Below are 17,966 nucleotides of genomic sequence, written 5' to 3'. Positions count from 1 at the left end.
ATAACAGCTCTTCCAGCTCCCACATCTGGAGCTCTGGGTTTGGTCTGTACAGCAGAACTCACCCAAGGCTCCTTTCATCTCCCTTTTTACTGCAAGGTAGTTGGAAAAAGAGGTGTCAGAGCAGTAGGATTTCTGATCTTTGCAGAAAGAGGAGAAAAAAAAAATAAACACTGTAACATGTTATCTTGGAAAGCTCAGCTGTAAAACAGATTCTCTTGATACGCTTGAAAGAGCTCGAGCGCACCCTTGGTACATTTGCAGATGACACAGAGTTGGGTGGAAGTGTCAATCTGCTGGAGGGTAGGAAGGCCCTGCAGGGGGATCGATGGACCCACGCCAGTTGTGTGAGGTTCAGTAAGGTGAAGTGCCAGATCCTGCACTTGGATCACAACCACCCCCTGCAGTGCTCCAGGCTGGAGGAACAGTGTCTGGAAAGCTGCCTGGGGTGGAAAGGACCTGGGAGTGCTGGTTGACAGTGGCTGAGCCAGGGTGTGCCCAGATGGCCACGAAGGCCAGTGGCATCGTGGCCGGTGTCAGCAGGAGCAGGGCAGTGATTGTCCCCTTGCACTTGACAGTGGTGAGGCCACACCTCGAATCCTGCATTCACAACAAGAAGGACACTGACAGCTTCAAATGCTGTTATGTAGAAATCTAAAAGAGTTAAGATAACTCTTGGCGTCCAGGTACCTTTTTTTTTCTTTCTTTTTTTTTCCTTTCTTTTTTTTTTCCTTTTTTTGTTGCCCAGAAATACTCTACAAGTCTCTAGGCACCAAGCTGTAAAAACTTCAAAGCAGCAACTTTTATATTGACTGTGATTCTGTGAAAGTCTTCACTACTTAGTGGGAATGTATTCGAGAAAGTGAAAAGCCCCTAAAAAGTCCATTTACTTTGCTCAGTTTGTTGGGATATTAGAATTCAGGACATGAATTCTGTTACTGTCTGCATATTGGTTCTGTCAGTTAAAAAGCACATATTTCGTCTTAACCCTGAAATTATGAAAAGAAAACTACCCAAACTAATGGAAAATTACTTTTGTGAATGACTATTGCACGGTAATGTCGTACTTCTAATCATACTGCCACGATCCTGGCTTTTTTTCTTATTTGTTTTCAAATAATTTCCCTTTATTTGGTCTTCAGTCATAGCTGAACTTTTTAATGGTCTGGTTTGTCTGAGCTGTTACTGCTTCATCACTTGCAGATAATGAAGTGTTTTATTACTGCTAATGTTTGCAAAACGTCTGACTGTTTAAGATAAAGCTCCTTTCCTCTGTACTTTAATAATATGTGTTTTGTCTGTGTGTGTGTCTTGAGTACAGCAGGATTTCCCCAACTGTTGCTGTTTAGTCTTTCAGTATTGTGGTTTGCAGTATATTGATTCTCTTCTGGTTCAATTCTTGTGCTGCTGCAGACAAATGTTGCTCTGTTTTCAGCCCTATATGATTCTTGCTCTGTCTACAGGGAACTACATTTAAATAACAACCTGTTACGAGTTTTACCTTTTGAGCTGGGGAAACTGTTCCAGTTACAGACTTTGGGTCTGAAAGGTATTACTGCTTTTTTCTTTTTTCCTTGGTCTCCCGTGCTTGTTTAGTGATGTCACTCTTGTAAATGGCTGTAGACTGCCAGTTCATAAAATGTTACTGATTAGCAATCCCAGATGCAGCTACTCACTCCACATTTATAAATACTGTTATTTAGGGATTATTTAGGAAAATAACAAGTTTGGCAAAGCAGTGCACACATAAAGAGGTTTGCTCCTCTTTTTGCAGAGTGAGCAGAAGCTTTCTGTTGCTTGCATAGGGTTTGAATGCAGTGGTGCTTTAACTAAGAAATAGTCTGTAGTTAAATGTAGGTACATCTCCAACCAGAAAGGGAACATGCTTTGTACAGCTGTAGGGCACTCTGCTGTTCATGCAAGCACCAGTTTAAATCTTTTGCCTTTTTTTTTTTTTTCTCCTCTGAACTATATGAATTCTAGCTATAAAATCGCTGACCTTGGGCAATTTCAGTCACAAAATCAGGAGCACAGAGGAATATAAAACCTCTAAACACTGTTGAGTCTCAAAATCTGTTTTTCTCCCCCTTAAACCTGGGTAATTGCAGTGTGTGTTGTCCATGACGACTCTTGCAATCTGCTTATGTTTGGCAGATGGCAGAGTCTCTGCTCAGATCTTCCTGGCAGATAAACTGATGGTGGATGTTTCACTCACGCCGAGCAAAGCGAGCAGAGGTGGCTCCTGAGTTTGGGCTCATCAGCTCGGCCTGTGTGTTGTACCACACCAGTTCTTCACTTGTCCTTGGCCCAGGGGCCACCCCTGGGGGGTCAGGCAGAAGGCAGGCTCAGGAGGGGATGTGGTAACTTAACTAGAGCTATCCACACGTCCCGTGTTTTGTGGGATTGAAGACCTGAGATCTGAAACCCCAAAATAGTTCATGGTACATGCGATATCACTTCTCCCAGAGGCCAGCTTTAAACACTGATATGTAAGTTTGTAATAGTTCTGGCTATTTTATTCAAGATTCCTGTGAATTGGTTTGCAGGAAACCCACTTACACAGGATATTCTGAACCTGTATCAGGAACCAGATGGGACACGAAGGCTACTGAACTATTTGCTTGATAATTTGGCAGGTACTGCAAAAAGAAGTAAGTGATCATTCTTAAAACATTTATTTCTGCTGCATAAAATAAATGTGATTATAATTTGTTGTGTCTCTATTTGAAAATGTTCCCATAGTTTCGACAGAACAGCCACCTCCAAGGTCTTGGATTATGTTGCAAGAACCAGACCGTACAAGACCAACAGGTACTGTAATACTGGAAGGGGTTTTCCTTTTTTCCTTCCTTTTTCCTTTTAATAAAAGCTGTTGATCTTTACTGGGAAAAAAAAAAAAAAAAAAAAAAAATGTTTAAATTAACCAGTCATCTCTGCAGTGCTGACCAGCCAGCTGAAGTCATTCTGTCCCAGTTGGGACACCTGTTCCAGATTTACCCATGGTTTACTCTGAAGTAATTTCTTTTTAATTAACGTCCTTCTCACAGGAATTGAAATTGTTGTCCACAATCAGTTAAATAGTAGAATTTTAACAGGCTTAATTTAACACTTGTTGAAGAATAAAAAAATAGAATATCAGCATAATTTTTAAAAAATCTAGATTTTTTTTTTAAAGTAATCAGTATATCATCTTTGACTGCACTTTCCTTGCTGTTGGGATTCAGGTAATGTTTAATTCTTTACTGATTTTTTTTGCTGCATAAACTGTCTAACATACAGCCCTTTCTATTTACCTGCACACCAAAAATCTTAGTGTATTTCTTAATTACTGCAGAGTCCTCTCTTTCAGGGCTACTGTACATTACTTTCCCCTGTTGATTTTATTAAGGCAATTGTTTTAAAAGTCATGCTGTAAATGCAGCTTGTCTTTTGCTCTCACCTGTTTATTTGTTTGTTTTCAAAATGCTGGGCTTTGACCCCAGTCAGCCCCAGATTGTTTCTGTATCTTCAAACAATGGTCTTGTTTTTTCCACATTTTTTGAGGAGCTCCAAGTAAGCTTCAAGTATCTCATTGTTATTCAGGTATCTCATTCCTTAAGTGCTTTTGAAAAGCAAACAAACGCCAGAAAAGCACTGAAACAACTCCCTAAATCCGTGCTGCTGGATTACATGTCAAGTTGCCCCAAACTGTCTCATTATTAGGTTACTCCTGTTTCAAATGAACACAGAGAGTAGATGTTTCATGTCTTCTGCCTGAACTGTAATTTTTTTGAGGTGGAAATAGCTTGGGGGGTGAATTTGCCTATACTTTTTCTTTGTGTGAAGGGATCCTTAGCCTGCTGTTACCGTTTGTGATGGTAATAATTAAGGTAGATTTTAAAGAATCCTAATTAAAGACTTGCAGACCTTTGTACAGCTGGCAAATAGAAGTGCTCAGATACACTTACCTTGGTTTTGGTTTTTCACACTGCAGCGCCACTTCGCAAAAAACATGTTTGTCTGCTGTTTACTGCATTAATCATATAAAGGGGGGATGGGGGTGTGTTTCTTTCCTAATTAAATGCTAGAAAACAGATGCCAGAAGTCCAGACTTGTAATTTTTCTCCCTAGAAGGCCTAACAATTCTTCTCGGTGCAGATAAACATGCTGTGTTTGGGTTGAAACAAATGAGGCATGAGTGGATGAACTTGCAGAGGACAAAAGGGAAGAACATTAATTGTATAGTTTTTTTAAATCTATCGGTGTGTAATTACTGATTGAAATCACTGTTCTGCAGCCTTGTTCTCTGTCATGTGTTACAACGTGCTCTGTGACAAATACGCCACCCGGCAGCTGTATGGCTATTGTCCATCCTGGGCCTTGAACTGGGAATACCGGAAAAAAGCCATTATGCAGGAGATCCTGAGCTGCAATGCTGACATCATAAGCCTGCAGGTAAAAGATACCCCCGTTATCTCTCTCCCGTTCCCGCGTGCCGGTTTCTTCACGTTTTGGGTGTATTTATAGTAAACATTCTGTTTTCAAAACCTGGCGGAAACAAAAGGAAAAAGAGGTGCTGTTTGGAACGTTATTTGTTGCTTGACATCAAAAGGATGCTTGCAGCCCCCGCAGTTGGAATGGGAACCAGCAGCCCCTGATCAAAGAAATGCACGTGGGGGTGTCTTTGTGCCTGCGTGTGTATGTGGGGCTCTAATTGACACATTTTCAAATAAGAGGCTTGAGATAATCATAACTCGGGGGGATTACAGAAATTCATTTATATGTTCTTAAAGTGAGGATATTGCTCTCGAATTTGCATTCTCTGATGCACTTAATTCCTAGATTTCTTTCTTCCCTTAAATCTCATTTGAAAGTGATTTACACTTCTGAAGAGTCTAAATAATATCAAGTCTTCTGTGTTTTTGCTAACTGAACGTTCATGCTGTTCTGCCTTGTAACTTCACAGGAGGTTGAAACGGAGCAGTACTACAGCTTTTTCCTGGTAGAATTGAAAGAACGTGGCTATAATGGATTCTTCAGCCCAAAATCTAGAGCCAGGACAATGTCAGAACAGGAAAGAAAACATGTTGATGGTTGTGCAATATTTTTCAAAACAGAAAAGTAAGTGATGCCTTTTGCAAAGCCTTCTGTTGTCTCTTGCTGTCTTCCACGTAATTTCTCAGGTCAGTCTGTAGCTCAGACAGTTTGGCATTAATTGCCCCTTTGTAGCCATGCAGGGTTTCTTACAGAGCGTTCCTACCCCTGGAAGGCGTGGTCTGTGTGAGAGTAATCATTCTGTCTAGAATTAGCAGTTAAAACATTTTACCCTGAAGTTTTCTTTAAGTTGAAATTTCGTTTTGTTTGAGCGGCGCTGGTTGGGAGTTCACTAAATTGTACTTTAATTGTTGAGTGTCTGTGTCCCAACCATTAGGTGGGAATAATAAAAAAAGAAGAAATTAATGAAAAACGGAGCAAATTTTCTTGGGTTTTTTTTTTTTGAGTAAAGGAATTTATAGTTCCTGAAATTGCTGAAATAAGACCTCAGATGACATTGACTTTTTGATATATTAGGCTTCTGGTAAATTGAAAGACAAAGCACTTGGTATCACTCCACGTTTCCGTAGAAAAAAAAAATAATCATTTAAGAGCTGTAGAACTTACTGGTTGTATCATGTTGCACTTGCACAACTGCTTGGATATGAGGGTAATAATGTCCTTTCCATTTCTGTGTGTCCACAATTAAGTCTAGGTGCCAGTTTTGATATCAAGTGGCTTATTAAAATTATTTAGTCCCTCTCTATTAAACCTGTATCTTTGACCTCAAAACTGATGCAGAATTTAAAACAAGCTTGACTTTTTTTATAGTGTCTTTCTCAATAAAATTTTTAAACTGAAACTAAAATAGTATAAAATACATGAAAATTGCTAGGAAAACTATATCCCTTGATTTCAGCTTAGGATTCTATGAACTGATGTGACTGGCTGAGGTTTTTCACATCATAAACGTGTTTGAGATTTAATTAAAAGGTGAATTATCTATAACATTTCCTATTGTATCTGGCTGCTGAAAAAAAAGCACACATGATGTTTTTTCTTTCAGATTTACTTTGGTTCAAAAACATACTGTTGAGTTCAATCAACTGGCAATGGCAAACTCAGAAGGGTCAGAAGCTATGCTGAACAGAGTTATGACAAAAGACAACATTGGAGTTGCTGTGCTGCTAGAACTGCGAAAAGAGTTGATAGAAATGTCATGTAAGTCCCATTTCGCTTATTTTTTTTTTAAATAGATTCTATTTTGTAAATGAAAAAGCTGACTTTTGTCACAGTAAACAAGAGAAGCTGGGTTCTGCAGGTGATTATGGCTTTTGCACATTGTATGTTCAGACAAATTTATTTCCAAAGCTGATTTGGGGGAAAGTCACATTGTTTAAAATATGAAGATTCCCCCCCCCACACACACACACTTGTATTTTTTAAGGAAAAAAAAGCTATAAAGACTTGAGTTTGAGTGATTTTGGTGGTGTTTTTTTTTGAAGTTGTATACAGGTATCAGAGAAATCAGATGGTGTTAGTTGTGTGTATCTGCATCGTTTTAGCTTGTTGTTTTCTTTACTGTCATACAACCTGTTTGTTCTGCCCTGTCATTCTTAATTTAGGAAATGTAAATTGGCTTTATAAGTATCGCAGTGGGAACCTACTGAACCACCTGCGTTATATTTATCCAAATGATATTTTATTATTCAGATTCTAACAAACAAGCCTTTTAAGAAACACTTCTAGCAGGAGAGGTAACTTAGAATGTGGATGACTTATTAGGCAATGAGCTCTGAATTCTAAGATATGAGCAGGGCCTGTTTGCTATCAAAGCCTGAGGAAAACTTGTAATTTTTTAGAACAACACTATTTGCCTGTAATTAGGATTATCTGTTATTTATGTTAATTCACAGTATTCTTGGATACATAAGCATTACATGTAACAAGATGGTTGATCCATTATTGGTCTTGAATGTGCAATATCATTCCTAATGCTTTATATCAACTAAAACACTTGGTAGATGTAAGAGGTGTTGTCTGACCCATTGATTTAAATGGTATTGACCCTCTTGAAGTCATACTGGTATTTTATTTTTTGGTCCCCTCAAACATTTTGTTTAAAATTCAGTAATAGTGTTTTCTGTTGCCAACTGTGTAAAATAATAAATAAAAAAATAACTGATTTTAAATTTTAGCTGGAAAGCCACATCTTGGGATGGAAAAGCAGCTAGTTCTTGTAGCTAATGCACATATGCATTGGGACCCAGATTATTCTGATGTGAAGCTGGTTCAGACTATGATGTTCCTGTCCGAGGTAAAGAACATTATTGATAAAGCTTCTCGTAGTCTCAAACCTGGTGTTTCGGGAGAGCTTGGAACCATTCCACTTGTACTGTGTGCAGATCTCAATTCTCTACCAGACTCTGGTAAGAGTTCTATTTCTTATTCTTTAGACTGTTTTCAAGTGTGTAACAATTTAAGTTCTTGCTTTTTAAAAGGAGTTTTCAACTTAGAGAATGCATTGTTTGATAATATAAGCTCTAAAGGTACTGTGAGAATAGAAGGAAGTGAGGGAAGGTAAAACTTTAATTTGTGAGTGACCTTTTTTTATGCAGTAGTATAGCTATGTCTGGTCTTTTGGAAGCATTTCCACCATTATCTTACAATACAGGAATGGAAAGGAAAAAAATATCTTCCAGAAATAACTGGAAACACGAGTGTGTTGCTGATAATTGGGTTTTCTTAATTGTAAGTGTGAGAAGATAATTTCTTATCTTTAAAGTTGCCACCATACAATCATTTTCGGTAGCTCCAATGTTTTAGAGTTTCTAAAATTCAGTGTATCCCCTTCAGACAGGGACTCTTCAAACCTCTTTATTAACAGGGAACTTTATTTTTTTACTTGGTGGCAACTTCATAAAATGTGAGAAAAGAACTAATTCAGTGATTGCCATCTTGGCTTTCTCAGGTACCAAGCTGGAGTGCTGAACTCAAGAGCCATCCTTCCTTCTTAGTGATGGTTGTTCAACGTAATAATCTCCATTCTTGGTCCCCTTTCCTTCTGGCTTCATCTTGGCAACTCTTGACATCTCTTAGGGTTGAGAGGAGCAGTTACTGCTCAGCAGGACTGGAAGTTTGATTCTTTTTGATTCCAGGAAGCCCAATATCCCTCGTGGTGATTGCAATGGGCAGTTCACGTGTCTGATTGTCTTCAGAACAATGAACCGCTTCTTTTACCTGCCACAGTATTAACACAGCTGTTCTGACACTGAGGCACAGTCACAGTTTTCCATGACACAAATCTTGTCCATTTGGCTTTGCAGCCTCTTTAAAGTTAACTTTATTTGAAGTAGAGTTTCAGAAGTTGACTCTGTTGCAACACTTTAGCTGAAGAACATTGAAGGGCAGGACCTGAGCATAGAAGCAAAGAGAGAAGGAAGCTGACTGCCTGGCACTGATAGAACTTTACTTCTGAATTTTTCATCTTCCCTTTCCCAACCTATTCCTTATTAACCCTCTCATTTTTAATAATCTAAGCACGTCTCTTTATTCTAGGTGCCATTTACTCATGATATACATTGTCCTGTAATATTTTAAAAGAATTACTGTTAACTGTATTGTGTATGTGTTAAGGTTTTGCTTGCATAAAGCATAAAGTTGCATGTATGACTTCAAGAACCTGAACACACTTATTTACTGAGTGAATGTTAATGCCTTCTTGTGTGCACGTGTGTCTCTTAATAGGTGTCGTTGAGTACTTGAGCACTGGCGGGGTGGAAACAAACCACAAAGATTTTAAGGAACTGAGATACAATGAAAGTCTTACTAACTTCAGCTGTAATGGAAAAAATGGGACAACAAATGGAAGAATTACACATGGTTTCAAGTTGAAGAGTGCCTATGAGAATGGTCTAATGCCTTATACAAATTACACATTTGACTTCAAGGTAAGGACTTGGCTGGTATTTTGGAAAAGTTTCCTCCAGTTTGAAGTGTAACTAATGTGATTTGCTGTATGAAGTTTAACAAATAAGTTAATCTGTTTGTGCAGCTAACTAGATTCACCAAGTTTATATTTAAAACATAGCAAACTAGAAGGCCCAACACTTTGGTCTCCGGGAAACCAGATTTTCCCTTTTTCTTGTTAGCAACTTGCAGTAGGTTTGCAAGAATTGGAGTTCTGTTATCCTTCCCTGTAAACAGTATTTTAATATTCCAATCTAAGTGACACAATACAACAGGGGCACTTAAGATGTCAACTGCAAGGAAATAATCCATGTTGCACCTGGAAAACTCTCAGTTCTCTGTTGCCCTGTGAAAACAAGGATGGTTTTTTTCCTCCTCAAAACCAGAGCCAAATGTGATTTGAAGGTCTGTAGGAGATTGGAAATCAGAACCCACAGAAGCATAGCAGGAGTGACACAGGGTGGGCTTTGCTTTTGTTCTCCTAACCTATATTGAGCAACTGATGGGATAAAGGAAGAAGAAATCTCCTAAACTGATGATGTGCTGTAGAGAAGGAATGGGGTATTTCACTTACCAGTAACACTGAGCTCACCTGTTGTTTGGGAAAATAAACTTGAGTCGTGAATAAATACTAACAATGATCTCTTTTTTTTCCCTCTTGTTTTAGGGTATTATTGATTACATCTTCTACTCTAAACCTCAGCTAAACATACTTGGCATTCTTGGACCTTTGGATCATCATTGGTTAATAGAGAACAATATAAGTGGTTGTCCACATCCACTCATCCCTTCTGACCACTTCTCACTTTTTGCACAACTGGAGCTTTTGCTGCCTTTCCTGCCTCCTGTAAATGGAATCCATCTCCCTGGCAGGAGGTAGTCAAATACATTTTAGAGGGCAACCTCAATCTAACTTGTACAATTGTAAAATCTGAATATAGAGGAGTGAGGTATGGCCAACAGGGATTTTTTTTTTTTTTCTTAATAATCTTAATCTTAAATCTAATTATTTGCTAAAGACATAGTAAAAGCCAGGTGCTATCAACAGACACAATTCTGAGCCCAATATACTTTGTATACTGTTCGACAGCGATCGGTGCATTTGCACCTTTCTTTAATACGTTACAATTAACCTTCCTGTTTCTTTTATCCAACGTGACATTTTCATGCCTTGAAATAGGGAATTGTTATACAGTGTATTCTCTTTGCACAGTTATCTGTAGCACTACTTTTTTGAGGCCAGTAGGAACATCCACAGAACATTCTCCGTACTTCACTCCCTCCTTTTTCAGACTTGTTTGTAAAATATAGAATTTGAATTTAGCCTTTATTGATTGTATATGAACAACAGAAAACCTGATTTATGAGATTTTGTACTTTAAAAAAAAAAAAAAAAGAAAATTCAGATTTGGAAAATGATTGTATTGTAAACTAAGGCTAAATTTTTATCTGTTTTCATGTGTTATAAAGGCCAGCTTGTAAAAGAGGTTGTCACAGGTTTTCTCTGCTAGTGATTTGCACTGTTAGGGTTTTGTTAGCCCTTTTATACTACTTTTTATGTTCAATTGAGAACGTTGCTTTCAAAATCCAAACCTATAAAATCTTAATATCGTACAAAGATAACTAAATACATTCTGTCTATTTCTGATTTTTTTTTTTTTAAAAAAAGAGAGAAAATCATGGAGTTCTTGCAGAACAGATAAGCTAAGCAGTGACTATAAGTAGACCTGTATGGATTGAAAGTTATTGCTGATGTGTATACACTCAGATATTCTTCTCATCTCTAACTTTTGAAGTAAAATCTAGGGATACTTGTGTACAGCTTCTTCATTTCTGTTTTAAATATTTGTCCTATCTCCACTGTGCCTGCTTAAATTTGTTCTCAACTAGCACTGCCTGTGCATGCAGAGAGATCCTGTGCATCCTCTTTTATTTTTTTAAATAATGTTAACACTTGTGAAAATTTTATGAAGATACTTTTGTATAAGCTGTGGCATCTCTTTTTTTCCTTTGTGAAGCATTGAATATCACACTTTGGAACATGTTCAGGTTATGGGTACACAATTTCTAGCTTCTAATGCCCATGCACTGCTTCTTTCAGTGTCATTGCACAGTGCCGTTTTCCCCACTAAGAATTACTATCATGTGGATTCTCTTTCGTTTCAGTGTGTTCCTCAGTTTCAGAAAGTATAATTCCTTGAAGATACAAACCTAGCCCTACGTTTTCTATTAATGAAGCAGTGTAAAATAAATGCGTTTTTCAATGCAGGTCCCAAAGACAATTCTTCAGATCATTTTTTTTAAAGTGACCAAGTCCTTATTTTAATAAGTGTCAAGCAAGACTGAAGTTCTGGTGTACCCTCAGTGCCATTTGTGTCACGAAGCCAAGTATGTAACAGCTTACAAATTTAACTCGTCTATTTCTATGCTAAAAGGGAGAATTTATCAGTCTCCTTAAACTAATACAACTTGAATAATCAATGTAAAAAAAAAAAAATAAATGAGATAGAGAGCTTGGTCTTAAACAGCTTTTGTTTCAGCTGCGGGCAGGGAAGCAAAAGGACACTGAGCATTAAGAGAAAACTTTCTAAATATTGTGAATTTTTTTATATATAAGAGAGTGAATTGGTAATAATGATTCAAAATTTTATTGAAAAGTAGTCAGCACACAAGTGTGCTCCAACCGTTCTGTTTTAAGCTCAAAGTAAAAATTGCGAACAGTTCGGATGTGTGTAAAATGTACATTTTAAAATTTCAGTAGGAGAAATCTTGATCTTGAATCCTTGTCTGGGACCTGATCTCTTGGGGTTATTTTGTTTTGGTTTTAGTTGTAAAAAAAAAACAAACACCAAACATGTCCAGTTTATAATCAGTACATTGAAATGCTGGTAGTATTGCTGTAGTAGACTTAATGCGTAGTGTTATTTTTTTTTTTCTGTTTGTTTTTTGGGGTTTTTTTGTAAAGTGTGAATAAAAGGTGTTATACTCATGTTTCCTTAATGATGTCTTGGTAATGTACATCATGACAATTTCCAGTAATGATGAGCCAATTTAGCTTGTCAGACTAAGCAAACTATTTTTCTTTTCTTTATTATCTGGATTGTGTAAGGAGTCCAGAAAGCTTTACAGAAGGGGAAGGGAAGCACTTACTCATTTTGTATTTTTAGAGGGGGATAATTTACTTTTATTAGATGCTGGAGCTTGAGTGCACTTGTTAGATTCTAAAGGTTTGAGCTTTATCCAGTATGTGTTCTCCTCTATTGCTTAGTCTTAAAAAAAAGAATATTTGGATTTATGACAGCATGTGAAAATACAGCCCCTTGTGCTTTTGGAGACACAACTGTTCTTGCTTAGTCACCTTATGGTCTAAGGGTCCATTTCAATAACTGTTTCCTCCAGCTTTTTTATACTGTCCATCAGGTCCTGATTGAAAACCCACTGAATCCGTTGAAGACACTCCTTTGACTTCACTGGGTTTTAACTGGACTCTGCAGCTGTGACTCGGGGGTTGAAGGAAGGAAGGAAGGAAGGAAGGAAGGAGAAATGTTTTGAATATAGGGAGAGACCAGATGGCACCAAAACAGAGCTGAGATTAACTTTGTCAAACAATCTTTCAAAGAAAACATATTCTTTGTGTCAAACAAATCTAACTCAAAAGTCTCAATTTCCAGCTATAACATAGAATAAGGCAATAAACCGTGTCTTCACAAAATCAAAATGTTTGCTTCATAGTTTTTAACCAGCAATGGTTATTTGCAATATTTTTATTCAAGGTGGTTTTGGGTGTTGCCATAATGTACCTTCAGTGTTCTTGTTGTAAAAGCACATATAGCAAAAGTCACAGAACATCCTTGGGGTTGAAAGGATTTATTTAGGTTAGACCAGGCTTTTTTCCACTTAAAGTACACTCTGCCATATCTTGTCTAGTTTTATTTACATTTACCAAGAATTCTGGGTGTCAAAGTGTAAATTGAAATATACCTTTAACTAAAAGAATTGATTAGAGTACAAGACTAATACCACAAGTTACTGCTTTTATCATAACACAGATAGGGGGGAAAGAAGCATATAAGTTGGTGCAAGTTGTAATTATTTTGTCCTTTTAGCAGCTTTAAATTAAAAAAAAAAAAGTAAAATTGGCCAGAATTTGACAGAACTGATTTTGAGAACATTGTGTGCATCTTTGATGTAACTGTAGCAGATCTCTCAAGGTGGGTGGTTTTTGGTTTTTTTTTTTAGAGAAGGCTTAGAAAATACTTTATGCTTTGCTTTTTCAGCCACACAGAACCTGTATGAAAGACAAAATAATTGCAACACCATTAAGGAGGAGGGGGGGGAGAAAACTAATTACACTGTAAAACTTTAAAAAGTTCAGTTAACCGCTTCAGTAGCAAGCCTTTCTCATTCAGCCGGACACAGTATTTTTTAGTATGTTAACTGCTATTCTTTTCCTTTGGTTGCATAAATTTGTAACACTTAAGTGTCTTGGTATGTTTAAGTAGTGTCTAAAATAGAATATCTTAGTCTTTATTCACAGTACTTCTGTATAATGTGTAATGCACTGGACTAACTCTTGTTTACCATTCATGTAACAAAAAACCAGCACATTATCTGCACTAAGCTCAAAGAATGTTGCATTTGTCTATAGGCAGCTCTTCAATAAGATAAATGGGAAACTGAATATGGTCTGATGGTAAACAAGGGCTTTTACTGTTCTCTTCAGTGGAACTTTCTTCTTGGTCAAATTTTAACTAGTTAGTATTATATTTATATACAGGGTCTTCTTTTTCTTTACCAATGTATTTTCCTACTCATAGCTGACCAATAAATCCAATATCTGTTTCAAACCTTCTTGAAGTCTAATTCATATTTTGATTCCTAAAGCTTTTCCTGAAGAGTTGCACATACAGCCGAAGTGAGTGAAGTGTGAGAAGGTATAATGGAAGCACGTAAGGAACTTGAGAACCCTAGAAATATTTTCCTGTACTTTCTGTTACTTTCTAGATCTGCAGACCAGAAATCTGTTCAGATCAGTTGGGTTTGTCTGGGTCGTGTAAGACCCCCCCACTCCTTCCTTCCTCTTCCACTCCAGAAAGCACAAAGGAGCCTTGGGGTCTGACAGCGGGAAGGGATTCAAATACTCCAGTTATTTACCACAGAAGGGGAATAAATTGAATATTTCTTCCATATTCTGTTTCAGGAAGGAGATTCCACTAACTCTTGCCTTTAGTTTATTTCAATCCTGCATTCTTTGGCAGAGGGTGCCTCTGTATCAGTGTCTGTGTAAGAGTGCAGACTCTTGTGTTTGATGTGATGTTCCCATCCCTGGCACAGCAAACAACAAACACCTGAGCTCACCAGACCCCTCCCTGGTCCTACAGTGTTCAGGATGTTGGGGCTGCTTTGCTATAGAAAATAAACGATCTAGTTCAGCCTTCCCATGAATACCACAGACCCTAGAGTTCTCAGCTTGTTTGTAAGTTTAAGATGCGCTGTCCTGAAGCAGCTGTAAATCCCCAGCTGTGTGATGAGTGCATTGCAGACTCAGCAATGCTTTCTTTCTCTTTTGGTTTTGTCTCGTGGGTGAGATGTTAATTCCCATCACATTTGCAGGGTTGCCACTAGATGGTGTGGGAAACACAGGCTTCATCAGCACACAGCACGGACGGCTTCGAGTGCCATCCACAAAGCGTGGCTTGTGGAATCTTTCTTAGGAGTATTTGTGGGAATTCAGGCCCAGGAATGAATCTTTTTCCAGTGGCAACAGTTGGTTTGGTAACATCCACGCCAAATAAGTATGGGAGTTATAAATCCAGCTGTCATGATGGGAATGGAAAACACCTACTTGCTCCTCAGTGATTCTGTAGGGCCTTTGCTTGCTGCATTTAATCTACTTAATGTTACGTTTTTAGATGAGTACAGTCGTTACATGGTTCCAAACTGGAGTTTAAAAGGTCTGAAATACTCACGTGCCAGGTTAGCAGATCTTGGGAGAGCTGTTTGTAGGGAAGCTGGGCCAGAATTAATGGAGAGGCTGGTGAGTTGTCAGAGAACAGCACAGAGAACAGCATCTCACTCAAAGGTAAAGGTCTGAGTTGAGGTTGTGTCCTGTGATCCTCAGCCAGGTAGGAGAATTATTGTGTTTCCTCAGCTTGCAGTAAAATAACTACAGCTATTTTAATACCATTGAATACAAAGTTGCTCTGGACATACTCCTGGTTACTGGTCCCTCATCCTCCATGTCTGCTGGCTCTTCAGTGACAGAAGAAAAGTTGGATTTGTGCCTTCTAGGGTGGGAATTGCCAAAATCAGTGCAGTTGACTGTGTGGTTTGTCTTTTCTACTGACATTGGTCAAACAATGGAGCCTTAAAATGTGGAACTGAGCCTAAAGAGAGAGAGGAAAGGAGGAGAAACTGAGAAAAAGGTAAGTGGAAAGGACAAGAATAAGCAAGGTACATGGACCTTTTGGGAGAAGGAATACATCATTAAAGGTGAGTGTTCTGGTTATTTTCTTGCTTTTCATCCTCCCCTCTAACCCAAAGGCACTAGTTTGCTCTCTAAACGTTCCCTTACTCTCTTTGTATGGAAAGCAACACAGCTAATTAAGCTATAGGGACCTTTGGTGCATTTGAATATTTTCTTATTCCAAAATAATATTATAATGTTCTCACAGATTATCAGTTTTTAGTAGATAAAATGATATGTTGTGGTTAAATCTTTCTGGGATGTCAGTGGACAGTATGGATTCCTTTAAAAAATACTAGATGCTGTTGTAAAAAGATATACATTACGGAAAATCAAAACATATATACCCCTCTCCTGGGTTTTAATGACCACAAGGATTTAAGCTTCATCTAATTGCACCTTTTTTAATTAGTTGATGTTATTTTTTCTAGGGTTTTTTTCTGGCTTGCTTCTAGGGTTTTTTTTTTCTAGTTAAAAGCACAGGTTGTTCCCTTTGGGTGCCAACAGTGACTTAGCAGTAGTTTCTCCACTCTGGCTAATGATATTGATGGCTCTTTGGAGGCTGAATTCATTGATTTCCCTCCTTCCTTTTCAAAAAAAAATAGCATTTAGGTTAACAGCTCGCTGCTAAAGAGGGCAGAGGCCTTGTTGTATCTGAAGACCTGACCCCAAGCCATGTGCTGGTTTTGCTGACCTGGTAGCAAGACACGACCAAGACACAGGCATGGGAAAGCCTAGAGATGCACGAGGATTTCTTTTAACCATCTCCTGCCCTCCCACCTCTCCCAGATAAAGCAGTGGGAGAGAGGAGTGTTGGGAATTGCGTGTGAGTGGCTCTCCTGAGCAGGGTGGGGCGGAGGAAGGTTGTAGCCAGGTCGGGTTCAGTCTCTTCTCCCGGGTAACAAGTGACAGGATGAGAGGAAACGGCCTCAAGGGGAGGTTTGCATTGGATTTTAGGGAAAATTTCTACATGGAAAGGGGTTGTCAAGCATAGGAACAGGCTGGCCAGGGAAGCAGTGGAGTCACCATCCCTGGAGGGATTTAAAAGACATGTAGATGTAGCACTTGGGAATATGGTGGGCTTGGCAGTGCTGGGTTAATGGCTGGACAGTTTTCCAGTGAATGAAAGCAATTATATGCAGTAAAAACTCTACACCAATTGCCCAGTGAGAGAAGACCGAGTCCAACATGTTTCAAACTGCTGTTTGATTTTGGTGAATTTATGTATTTTCATTCCCTTTGCAGTGTTTTAAGGCAATGTGGGAGAGATCTGAAGGTTTATCCTGCCTTAGCTGCCCTCTGAGGGGCTGTACCCCTGTGTTAGCAGGGGCTACTCCTGCAAATGCTTGCATGTAGTAAACTAGAAATATTTCTGGTGTAAGTTTAGCTAACAGACTACAGAAAGGGCTGGGATTACTCTGTGAAACATTTTCTTCCTTAGGTGGAATCGTTCATCCAGGGACCAGTGAGGAAAGGAGGGAGATAAACAAAAGGTAGAAATTTGGGTCTTGGCTCAAGACAGCCAACAGGAAATTTTCCATTGACTTCACTGGGAAAACATAATCAGGAGTACAAAATATGAAAATACCACGTGTGCATGTGGAACAGATTGTCTTCCCTGAGACCTGCCCTAACCCACTGAGGCACTGCAGGCAGGAGGGCGAGTGTCTGACCTTCAGCACCCAACATGGGCATTCACATTCCACTGAACTGAGTTTGCATTTTTGCGGGGTCCAGCCCCGAGTCTTTGGCATGGCTGTACAATTTAATTAAGCTTTCACATTTGATGGTGTGAAAACTGTGGTTTCAACCAGTTACATCATCCTCAGCAGTCAGCAAAGTCTTTGCATTCATCCATGTATTAATCATGTCCTGTAGGAACTCGTGAAATGAATAAAGAGGAAGAACCACCTGGCACTGCAACACAGTTTTACCTCTTCTGCCTCTCTGTGGTTCTTTGCAGGTTCTATGACAATCCTTTTCTATATAATTATTTTTTCTTACAGGTTTGGCTAATCTTACAAATCTTTAAGTGAGAATTCTTCCCATTCTACAGAAAGCAGAAATAAAAAGCCAGCAAGTTGCTGAAGGTCCTGGGTGTCTGGATGGCACAGCAGGTCACACCTGCAGCCCCCAGCTCAGACTGCAGGGTTGGTTCTGCCCCCTCATGTCCTGCCGGTGAGAATCCATCACATCCCATGAGCTGAGGGAGCTTAGCAAGGGGCCAACTGCTCTGAATTCAGGTAGATCAAATGGTCTGAGGAGGGTACAGAGCCATGACCATGCCCTGCCCGGAGTTCCTCTCCACAGCAGGCTGAGCAATGTGCCTTCAGGTCTGTCAGGTGGGTTGATTCCCCCCTGTTCCCAGTAAAAAGGAATACATGCAGTGCTGTGCTTTGTGTTCACAGCGATTTTAAAAATACTGCGCTGCTGGCCTGGAACACTCTGTACAAGGTTCTGAGGGCAGTGACTTCTAAACTGTATCTGCAAAGGCCCTGATTCATAAAGATACCTAAGTCTG

At 38.9% G+C, this 17,966-nt stretch overlaps 1 protein-coding gene across 3 annotated transcripts in view; it reads left to right on the top strand.

Annotated features, from left to right (window-relative positions):
- Positions 1-13,826, top strand: part of CNOT6 (CCR4-NOT transcription complex subunit 6) — a 34,052-nt gene extending 20,226 nt beyond the window's left edge. For 2 of the 3 annotated variants that reach the window (XM_027898902.1, XM_027898903.1), the window contains exons 4-12: positions 1,461-1,546; positions 2,544-2,648; positions 2,740-2,808; positions 4,274-4,431; positions 4,943-5,097; positions 6,077-6,231; positions 7,209-7,439; positions 8,758-8,960; positions 9,647-13,826. In XM_027898902.1, the coding sequence (XP_027754703.1) occupies positions 1,461-1,546; positions 2,544-2,648; positions 2,740-2,808; positions 4,274-4,431; positions 4,943-5,097; positions 6,077-6,231; positions 7,209-7,439; positions 8,758-8,960; positions 9,647-9,859 (1,375 nt within the window). In that variant the 3' untranslated portion in view covers positions 9,860-13,826. The remainder of the gene's footprint in view (positions 1-1,460; positions 1,547-2,543; positions 2,649-2,739; positions 2,809-4,273; positions 4,432-4,942; positions 5,098-6,076; positions 6,232-7,208; positions 7,440-8,757; positions 8,961-9,646) is intronic. The other variant, XM_027898904.1, reaches the window with a different exon arrangement.
- Positions 13,827-17,966: the final 4,140 nt, after the last annotated feature.

This window comes from Empidonax traillii, unplaced genomic scaffold (assembly GCF_003031625.1).
Source record: "Empidonax traillii isolate 1590-97213 ecotype Southwest subspecies unplaced genomic scaffold, ASM303162v1 scaffold630:size906685, whole genome shotgun sequence".
NCBI classification, from domain to species: Eukaryota; Metazoa; Chordata; class Aves; order Passeriformes; family Tyrannidae; genus Empidonax; species Empidonax traillii.
Note: the sequence above shows the minus strand (reverse complement) of the source record. Positions and strands in the feature narration are given on the sequence as shown.